At 41.9% G+C, this 11,272-nt stretch overlaps 1 protein-coding gene across 1 annotated transcript in view; it reads right to left on the reverse strand.

The window, feature by feature from the left end:
- LOC104624072 (voltage-dependent N-type calcium channel subunit alpha-1B-like) overlaps positions 1–11,272 on the reverse strand; it is a gene marked incomplete at both ends in the record, with an annotated part of 57,951 nt that overhangs the window by 8,505 nt on the left and 38,174 nt on the right. The window contains 4 exons of the mRNA XM_010291338.1: positions 2,809–2,915; positions 4,214–4,273; positions 5,821–5,950; positions 9,416–9,536. Coding sequence (XP_010289640.1) covers positions 2,809–2,915; positions 4,214–4,273; positions 5,821–5,950; positions 9,416–9,536 — 418 coding nt within the window. The remainder of the gene's footprint in view (positions 1–2,808; positions 2,916–4,213; positions 4,274–5,820; positions 5,951–9,415; positions 9,537–11,272) is intronic.

Consider the following 11,272-nt stretch of genomic DNA (forward strand, 5'->3'; position numbering starts at 1 on the left):
CACATCACCTTTACTGGACACCAACGAGGTCAAGACCATGAATGAGAATTAAATCATACCCACTGAGTGGCAATCGTGTATTCTTGCAAACAGAAACTGGTAACAGCCACATTAAATGCATTTTTTGCAGTGACACTGATGATGAGTGACAGGACTGCAGTGTTTGCTAGAAAAAGCCCACTAACAAAACAACGAAGACTACCCAGTTTATTCTCCAAAAGCTTGTTTTCAGGATTGTAAAATTCAGCAGGCTCAGTGTGTCTGTCTGGTTTAACCAAACAATGCAGTTGAGCTAAGGGCATTACTCTCTACCCAATTTTCATCTGCACAGTCTGAGACTTGTTAGTATTCACAACTGGACTAGCGGGAACAGAGAGGAAGTCATCTGCTACAAACGACTGGATTTCCTGCGGTCAGATTAGACCAGAGATACTGCAAGTTTTCTCTGGATTGGACGTCAGCTCTTGCTGCCTGCTGAAACATGGACAGGTAGCAGAGGTTACAGTCGTAATAAAAAACCCAGAAGAAATTAAAATTTTTCCAAGTCTCAGAAATAGGTTTGACTCGCTTTAATCTAGGAGACAGTAAATAGGCAGGTTTTATGCATTCACTTTCTCTAAATCCCTGCTCAATACTTACGCAAAGAGCATGTAAAATAGAAGCAGCTTGGGGCATGCTATTATGAAGCACAGTCAGGGGATGTAAAAATAATTTATTTAGAGGCTGATGAGGTGCTGCTAGATATTCATGGCCCAAGGTGAGCAATAGAAAACCTGAGCACAAAAATTATTCATTTTAATCCGTAACTTGTCCAAAAGAAAATCTTGTTCCAAGAGAAGATGTTTTAAAGGCAAACCCTGCTGTTTGTTCCCACAGCACACAGAGTTGCTCTGAAGGGTTCACAAAATGCCTCTTCTCCCAGTCTGCCTTGAAAGTTTGAATTCTTAACAGAAACGGGAAATTCTTAGTGAACCACAGACTTGGGTAATATTGTTTTGCAAACTAATGCTTGTGACGAATATTTTACTTTTATACCTCTCTTCAATTCAGGATTGCTCCGTTAACTTGGTAAAATAAACTTTTTTAGTAAGTTTTTGCTGAACTCAGTCTGACCACATCCAGTTCGGAAAGATGTTTTGCTAATATATTTCATGTGCAGGGCAAGTAAGCCACACACATCTCATCAAGCTTAAAAAGCAGCCTGGTTTTGGATGTCAAATTTTAGGTAAGCAAGACATTCACGACACCAGCAATCCCATCTCAAGCCAACCTTGCTTACAACAGAGCACTCGGCTCCTCTGAAAAACAAATTCCTAATGAACAGTGACGAAGAGGGGAGGACAGTGTCCCCTTGAAACATTTATATTGGACATGACTTGCTGCAAGATCTAAACAATTCTTTGGTGTAGGATTGGGCACAGAAAGCCCAGACCCCAATATCCCCAAGTGTCACTCCTCAACTGACTCAAAAATCACACCAACAATGTCAATCCCATCTCCTTCTGTCCATCCATTCCATGGTCAAATTAGCTTCAACATTTTCTATCCCGCATTTGCTATGACGAACAGAAGATTTAAAATACGCATCTCATAGCCCTAATGTGAAAGGAATTTTAACACCTCAGAAAATGAAAAAATCCTGATAAATATTCCAGGCCAACCTGATCAGAAAGGTCCCAGTAACTTTTTATACTGCAAGGAACATGGCAGTATTTTTCATCAGCAGAGAACATCAGAGGAGCAATGGCTACGGCTGTCTGCCTAAAAGTTACTGTCGATCTAAAATATACAAGACACGCTTCTGCAATTCCTTGACAAAGGTGAATGTTTTTTCTCATTATCGAGTAAAACATTGCTAATTTCTTTGCCTTCTCTAATCATCATGTCAACGAAGAGGTGAATGGAGTCTGGGCATGGACTGCTAAATGTTCACTGTAATTACTCAAGGCTAATTTAGCAGAAGATTAAACTGGCCAAGTCCTGTAGCCTGTTTCCAGCTCATCTCCTAGAATTTCTCAGGAAAACATTTGCAACACAATTATTCTGCAACCCAGAACTACACGTGGAAAAATTTCTTTCCATCATCCAACTCCGAGCTCCCCAAGTTCTGAAGAACCTGCATTGCTCTTCCTCTGGTCTCTTCTGAGAAAAATGCTCAAACTAAAAGCTAATCTTCATTTTTAAAAAGCAATTCCTCTATGTCTGATGCTCAAAATCCTCCACGACATTAGAGAAGCACATGGAACATTATTAAATGTCGTAAACAGAGAGCTATGATTGAGGGAGGGAGCAATTAGCCTTAGAAGAGAAACTCTCTGGAAAAGCAAGTACCCTGAACAAGAGAGGGGGAGGAGAGAGAAATACCAAAGGTATATGAACCAGAAATACCCATGGCTCTAGAAATAATGTTTCATAAAGAGTTCACTGAGTTATCAGCTAATTTCATCAACTATTTTTTCATAGTAAGAACAATTTTTAAAACAATTGCCTGAAGACACAGGACTGCTACAAACATAAGATGTCCTTGAAAGGAAGTTGGCCAGACAGTCACAAAAATCTTGGTTCAGTGTTGGAATGGACCGTGAATGAATTCACCCTAAAGCTGGGAGAATTTTCAAGAGATTCTACAACACCAATAGGGTCTTTTTTTTTGTTCCTCCCAGCTATGAGATGATAAAGGGCAGAAACGGAACATTTCACTGAGAAATGGAGCCACAAACACTATGCTTCAACTAGCTCTGTGCCAGGGCCCTGCTTCCTCTGCAACTTATTTCCTGGAAATTGGGATGTTAAGGAAAATGTACTTACGAGAAGGCAAAGGCCACCAAGGCCCCACTGACCACAATGAAGTCCAGGATATTCCACAGGTCACGGAAGTAGGAGCCAGGGTGGAGTAACAGCCCCAAGTCAATCATCTTCAGAGGAAACACATCAAAAGAGTAAGTTTTAATAAGTACCAAACCAACACTACCAAGGTACAGAGGTATGTCCTTGATCAAGACCCTTCACAAACTCTTCATCAGGGCATCACAGCAGCAGGGGAACATCTAGATACTCAGTCAAGCTGTGTCTCTAACAGGCACAGAGAGCTCTGTCAAAACCAAAGCTGAGGCCAATAAACCATAACCAAAAGCATGAGAAACAAGCGTACTAACTGCTACACAGGATTCTTTTCACAGACATGCATTAATTTATTAATTTCCACACAGCAGTCTGTGTGTCCAAAATAGTGCAATAGTCCAGAATAGAAATGTCCAAATAGTCTAGTTTTATTCTACCCCAATCCTACCAGATTAGTAGCAATTAACAACTGGCATAGGATATTACACAGTAAAACACAAAGAGAAGATGGGAAGACCCACAAGGAAACACAACAGCCAAAGAAATATGCTTGCTCCGGAGTACTTGCTGAAAGATGCTGCTCAGCGTGGCAGCCTGGCTTGCTTCTGTACGAGACTGAGTCTCTCCTTACAGTGCTGCTAAAGATCTTCCGGAGTTGAATTTCAAAGAGCGTGTTAGACATTTTATCTGCTTTTCTGAGAGCCAGTGTAAGGTTGCTTTCCTCACATAGCTTCAAAACCTTCTTCTATTAAACGAACAAGGGAAAATCTGTTTTTCTTTCTGCATCTCTTTTGCATCTTGCTCTGACAGTAAAAACTAACTCCATCATTATCCCAGGAATAAATCCTGACTTCATTAGAATCGTGCGTTCTGAAAAGTTACTGCCCCACTGCCCCCACAGCAAGACCTATCACTCTACTAAGTAAAGTAAAAAGATAAACCCTCAGCCTTTTGAAACACGACAGACCAAGAATCAGTTGCTATTAATATTCCTGATCAGCATCAGAGGAGAAGGGGAGAGTCAGATGTGTCTCAGTAAGGTCTATCGGCTCCTGTGTCCTTAACCACACACGGACATTTCTGCATCAGGCACCCATGTTTCTTATCGTACACAGACACAGCTACTAAAGATATCCTTATTTTCCTCTATAAAATGTGAGATTAAAGAAGCCAGGAGAGCTGCTACAGAAAGGCAGCTGTGCACTGGCTACTGCCAAGTGCTGTCCATGAGTTAAAGTTTTCCATCCTCAGCCCCTCCGTAGGCACCCCAGGGAGATCTGTCGTGCTCCACCCTCTTTCTCCGTCTTCCCAGAAACAGATGAGTGTAAATCTGAAAGGGCAGGTGAACCTTTCTGCTTGGAAAAACTCTTACCTTGATCACCATCTCAAAGGTAAAGACACCCGTAAAGATATAATCCAAGTATTTCAGAGCCTGAATGGGAAAGAGAAATGCGTATTAGGGGAATATATATCTATAGGGGAATATATACACTGAAATAATCTGCACATGAGCAAAGATCTCTTCTAGCAATGGCCTATTTGCTACAACGGGTAAGTATCATCTCATGGGAAGCTTTCAAATAGTTTAGGCACAAACTTGAATAACCGGATTTAAACAGCAACATTTTTCCAGTCCTTGCCAGACTGCGGTATGCACGCCCATGGGCTGCTTCAGTGCACCTGCATATATGGCAGGTTTAATAAGGCAAAATGGGTATTGCAAATCGAAATATTTGAATATCCTTTCCTAAAGAGCTTATTTGCCAGCATCTGTGTAGCAGCCTGAGTTTCTCTTCTGCTGTAGCTGATGATAGTATTATTAAAGACCTCAGGAGAGGAAGAGAGTGATAAAATCCTTTTTGTAAGACTGCACAGTTATTAAGGATGAGGAAGAGAGATTGCTCATAGCTACTTCTGCTCATTACTGATATAGGGATTCGTGGATCCTCCTCTGGAAAAAGCTAATACTGACCAGAGTGAGAAGCAGGAGGTCAGGCCAGGCAATTCCTGCTCTACCTGCTCTTGGTCTGAAGCAATTCAGTTCCTTAATCTGTTAAAGGGGTGGATGAACACAGACTCCTCAGCACACATCCTGAAGAGTTAACCAATCCATTCAAATATCTACAGACCTCCTAAATTTTAAGATAATTCTGTGGATGGGAAGCACCTATTCAGAGCCAGGTTCATATGATAGTATGCAGTGAATGGATATTAAGTCCATATAAATATCACACGATAGCTGCATACTGCAACTATCTACACTGAGGAGTCCAAAATTAGGCCAGTGCATCTTGCCATTTCTATCCTTAATCTTCAGTTCTGTGGACTCCCAGTTGTCCACGTAACGGGCTGTAACCAGCTCCGTGCCAATGTCCTCACGTCAACATGCTTGAAAGCAGACACCCCGCTATCTGCCGAGCGACCGCTGCAGGGCTGCATGCTCCCAGGTGGAAGGTGGCACAGTCCTACTTCTGCGCGCAACAGCACCGAAAGTCTCTGAGTTTGGTTTGATGTCCACGGCTAAGTAGATTTTCTACTCATTCTAGAAGATTGCCACCATGCCCCACTGAGTTAACAAGCCACATCTCGTTCTACTGCCCCAGGCTCTGCTCTAGCAGCAGCGGGGAGAGTGGGGAGTCTTAGGGCAGCGTCAGCCCTGGGTGCGCCTGGGGAAGCCTCTCCCACTGCTGGACGGTGTGGAAGCTTTTCAGGCTGCTTCCCCGGGAGTCACACCAGCCAAACCACCAGTGATTTCTGGGTTCTCAGGCTCGGCTGTGGTTGAAGCAGCAGAAGGGGATGGGAATTGTGAGCATTTTGGTAATGGAACAAGTTAGTTTGAGTATGTTATTGAAGAAAGCTCCAGCTTTGCACCTGCCAGTGCACCCCATTATCCTTTGGGGATGGAAACGGACACTCCATGTGCACAACTGCTGGGCCAAGCAGAACAACTTTGTTCTGTTTGTGTCGGTTGGTACTCACATCGTTCCTCGGCGACTCTGCTTGGACAGGGTCTTCTGCAGCCAGGGCAATGCTGCTGAGGGCTATAACTATGAGGATGACCATCTCGAAATAGCGCAGGTTGACGATGTAGTGGAACAGACGCCGAATCCTGCAAACAGAAGTACATGGGAGGGCTACTGCAGGTGCTGCAAGCCAGCCGCGGTGGTGTGAGAGACTTGCAGAAGGACAACGCTGATCAGGAACATCACCCTTAGGATGTCTCTTACAATAATGGTAAGAAAATAAAAAACAAGATCAACGGCTTTAAACTTGTTTGCAACAGACTTGTGGTGAGATTTAAAGTAAGAAATTTAACATCTCTGCACTGCTCTCTACCCCCTCTGCAAAGCAATGATATCTATCGAAAGGGCATCGCGAGCTTTCAATTATTCAGACTCAATTCTACAAATTATGTTTATATACCCCCCCCATCCTTTTCACTTTGAAGTCACAGGCTAAAGTCCTGTGAGTTCAAAGCTAGTTTTGAAATCCTTTTAATATCAACTAATCCCTTTAAAATTGAGATATATGCTATGCACTTTGAGACTCTTAGCTGAAACTGGCTTCCTAACTACGAGTATTACTTCTAGCAATTTCTCTCGCCAAGTACCTCTGCCTGTACTTTATTCTCAGATATGTTTTAGAAGCTGTGCAAATACTTTACGGTAATATATTTGATTACTTTAATCTAATTTTTGCTTCACAAATTGTGTCCAAGAAAAGTGACAAATGCTTCAATTTCTAAGCAATGCAAAAGTATTCACAAATTTCGCCTAATAACTCTATCTGACCACAATTCACAAATACTTAACTGCACAGAGAACTCTACATTTGCATCATATTTGTCAACTGAATAAAGGATTTAGGTTCTGCCTGGGAATGAAATTATGTGTGTAACTTGCCAACAACCTTGTTATCTGAGAATGTAATTCAGCTGCTATATCTCATTTTCTCTAAGCAAATATCTGAACAGTTAGAATTAAAATTCATTTTTCATATCTACTTGTATATTCCTTTTCTCTGGATCGCTAATGGAATCAGAATGAAAAAGAATAAAAAATACCAAGGAAAGAGATTTGATACGAAATAACATGAAGAAACGTGCTTTTGTGGATCCCTTAGCTCTGGTTATCAATCTGACAGAAGAGGATTATCATCTTTGTGCTCTGTGAATCCATAGAAGTGAAAGACAACATTTTCAATACCGTTTGTAACTGTAATTCATGCATCAAACTCAATTCATCAAAGAAATAACAAGTCACTGTTTTTAGATGTTCATCATTCATAACCAGCAGTGAGATGCGGGACCATTTGTAAACTGCCAGGGGTGCTTGTGAAATCCTTTTAAATGCCTGTCTGTTTTAAGAGGGCGAGTGGCACTTGGAAAGTAATACAGTTCATTTATGCTTCTCAGAAGTGTTTTGCCCACTAGCAGCACCCGGGTCGTGCATCCCCAGCTGGGCTTGGAGGGGAGAGAGTTAGCGATAGATGCGGTGAGGACCTTCATAACCCAGGAATTGGAAAGACCTCTCTTGAGAAGTTAGCAGCAGCCAAAACAGCTGAGGGGATCCAGCTGGGTCTGCATCTCACCCAGAGGAAGAAAAAACAAGTTGCTGACATTCCTAGAATTTGGTCTTTGTCTTGTCATATCCCCTTGTCCCTGTGTTATAATATCTCCCTCCCAGTGAACTCTGGTTTTTCAATGGTCCTTTAGTACAGCTTTTGGGTGACAGAGTGTGTGTGTGTCTGCTGGAGAAAACTGCAAGACGACTGAAACAACATACCAAATCTTGGATTGTGAAGCTCAGAAGGTTGTACCTGTAGGATGAGGTAAGAGAAGACAGCATATGTATGAAACAAAAAAGTCTTGCTGCTTCTCAGTCTGCCCAGTCCACTCCTCGGCTCAGACCCTTCTGGGCTTGGGACCGTCTAGCTTCCCACTCTGCACTGCTGCCTTTAGCATTTTGCAGTTAGCACTTATTTTTAGTGGTCACTCCACAGCAAAAAGTCTTGAGCTACCCAGTATTAGGGAAAATACTGTTTCCTTATCCAACCAGACAGGGACCAAGTTCCATAATTCAAATTTGCCCCAGAAAGTGTAATTACACTATGAGTGCACCTCATCTAATGCTCTCCCCTCCCCTTAACTGCCTTTTAGATGAATTCAAAGGACATGTTGCCTCGTTTGAAATAGCACAATGCTATCACAGTGTTCTGAAAAGGGAAAACTTTCTGGGTTTTCGGCTCAGTTATCCTCATGTCCTGAGGTCTACCTGGCAGGTGGCTGGAGAAGGCAAAGGGCAAACACAAGTGTCTCTCTTGTGGGTTTGAGACAGAAAGGGCACGCATTGAGTTTTCAGTTCATTTCCTTTGGAGACGCGAGTAGATCAGCAACACTTTGGGGTCATTCATCCTCTCTACCAGCTGCACTGAGAGACAGTCTCTAACTTCTCCCATGGATTAATTCCTTCTGTGCTCACAGCTATATCATCTTGGAGCACGCAGGGCTGTAGCCTGAACCACGCTGCTGGCACTCATGTTCAAGGAAAGCATCCAGCCTGCCTAGTGTCCAGGGGAGCCAGAGCATGCCTTCCAGCACGGATGCATTTCCGATGTCAAAGATGAGTACATGGAGCAGCCCGCTTTGTTCCACCAACTGCGCAGGCAGCCAGGACGTCACAGTCCTGAGTAGCAGGAGGTGTAGCAGCACTCATTCTTCTCTTGAATCGAGCTGCCAAAGGAAGGGCCTGAGTCCCCCTTGGGTATCTGAGCGTGCAGGGTACAACCTAAGAGAGCAACATCTAGGATCTGCAATAAGTCTATCTGAGCCAGAGAGGAACGATTACAACCTGCTCCTAGCAGATCTCTGGGTTGGCAGAAGTTCCAAACACCCTCCGTTGCCCTAAGTTACCACTTAAAATGACTCACAGGCCTTCATGCTACAATTATTACAACGTCTGCTGCTCTTGTCTAGTCCTGCAGCCCTTCAGAACGACACATTCAGTATTTACAGGCTTTGAGTACAAAGCTCCCCATAAGGCAGAGATGCCTGAAGCGGAAGAAATGCTGTAATCCCAACAGATCCCACAAGCTGTACTCTCAGCCTTTGCAAATGAAAAATATTCACGTCTTCCCAGAAGTTCAAAGTTTTCAGGAATGCAAGGGTACTAGTATGGAAAGAGCACAAATTCCAGCTGAGAAACCTGCAAGATTTTGCTGACATCAAAAACACCTCCCAGGCCGCTTCTCCCGGTAACGTCTTCTCCCAGTGAAGTTCCATACTCCCACCCTTCAGTGATCTACGACTGAGCGAATAACTGCCCACCTGACCGTCAGCAGGGCAGTCAGGAAGGGTCTACCAAAAGCATCAACTTTTCCCTGTATTGGCAGTTTATTCCTCTAGGAAAGCCTGACTTGAAGGCAGCGTTTGGTCTGCAGCCTACATAAGGTTTTCTTTAATTCCCCAATGTGTTTGACAGGCAGAGATGAAGATCAAGCTAATGTTATTGCTTTGAATACCCATGCCTGAAGTACCCGCAACCCATGAGCGACATTATAGGGTCAGAGGACTTACGGATTTGTAGGACTTAAGATGAACATGGAACTGTAAGGCAAGATTGGTTTAGGCCCATTTTTCGTCAAGTCATCGACGTCTTTCTTCTCCTCGGCTTTACTTTCAAACTCAATGTTGTTCACTGAAACGTGAATTTACGGAAACAAGAATGAGAGAGTTAAAAATGTATCTGCAGTATTCACACAGCAGGCTGTCTGCAACAGCTGGATATGCAAACAATGCAGCTGGGATAGCAAACAGCCTGTGAATATGTTGATTAAATATGATGAACAATGATTTGATTATTATCACTGCTATTTGCTACAGTATGATACACGGTGCAATTATACTCCTGAACTGCTGCACTGATGAGCAATATATCAGAAATGGCCAGGAAATGAAGATGCCCAGTGCAGACAAGCAGAGAGACCTTACATTAGCTGCTGTCAAACTGGGGATGGAAATCCCATTCCAAATATCATAAACTATTAGGGAGAGAGGATTAGTTAGGGATCCTTGGAGAGAAAAAAAGGCAGTAAGTCTAATCAACTGCATAATTCTGTATCTGCTTCCACAGATCAGTAACGCGATTGGCTTTGGAACTTGTAAAATGGCAAATTCATAGATGAGCTTTAATAATTTTGGAGCTAAGACTGCTGAACTTTGAGCATTAGGAACTTGGGGCTTCTTGGACCCCCGAGCTCCGTGCCTGCATAGCGCATCCCAGTTTTGGCAGAGCTCCCCATGTATAAAGGTGTCGAGCTCCATCGCACAACAGGTTTTTAACTTATGCTATTCCCTTCTAGAAGATTGTTCTGAACCTCACTCCCAAAGGTTAGAAATACATTCTCTAATTTCAATCATAAGTTTACTTGCAGCAGGTTTATAGGATAATTTACTTCAGATAATTTCCGATATAAGAACTGGAAAACATTTTATGCTGCAAATTCTCCTCTTAGACAGATATGTACACTTGACTATTAATTCACAGAACCTAGAATCCAAAACCCCACCCACTTACAATGTGTTAGGTGCAGGTTTTTTATTGCTTTTTATTTTATTTTATTTTGCAATAGAATGACATTTCATTGTGTGTGAGTGACATGTTGAATAAACTCCTTACTGTATCTCAAACCAGATACGCAGGAAATGGCCAGGAAGGAGAGAGGCTGATAAATTGTGATTGACGGGAACTCAGTATTGCAATATAGTAAAATTACCATTTAAGAAAAGAAGAAAAGAAGAAGAAAAGAAGAAGAAAAGAAGAAGAAAAGAAGAAGAAAAGAAGAAGAAAAGAAGAAGAAAAGAAGAAGAAAAGAAGAAGAAAAGAAGAAGAAAAGAAGAAGAAGAAAAGAAGAAGAAAAGAAGAAGAAAAGAAGAAGAAAAGAAGAAGAAAAGAAGAAGAAAAGAAAAGAGAAACGATCAAAAAAGAAAAAAGAAGGAAAAAGAAAAAAGAAAAAAGAAGGAAAAAGAAAAAAGAAAAAAGAAGGAAAAAGAAAAAAGAAAAAAGAAGGAAAAAGAAAAAAGAAAAAAGAAGGAAAAAGAAAAAAGAAAAAAGAAGGAAAAAGAAAAAAGAAAAAAGAAGGAAAAAGAAAAAAGAAAAAAGAAGGAAAAAGAAAAAAGAAAAAAGAAGGAAAAAGAAAAAAGAAAAAAGAAGGAAAAAGAAAAAAGAAAAAAGAAGGAAAAAGAAAAAAGAAAAAAGAAGGAAAAAGAAAAAAGAAAAAAGAAGGAAAAAAAGAAAAAAAGAAAAAAAAGAAAAAAGAGACAAGTGTTGTGGGGCTGACAACACAGTGAAAAAACGTGTAGAGAAACTGCTAGCTTTCAGCTGTGCCTCTTGGAAAGCAGAGTCCCGGCAGCCTGGGACCTAACGTGGACCCC

Source organism: Phaethon lepturus, unplaced genomic scaffold (genome assembly GCF_000687285.1).
Source record: "Phaethon lepturus isolate BGI_N335 unplaced genomic scaffold, ASM68728v1 scaffold19167, whole genome shotgun sequence".
Lineage (NCBI taxonomy): Eukaryota > Metazoa > Chordata > Aves > Phaethontiformes > Phaethontidae > Phaethon > Phaethon lepturus.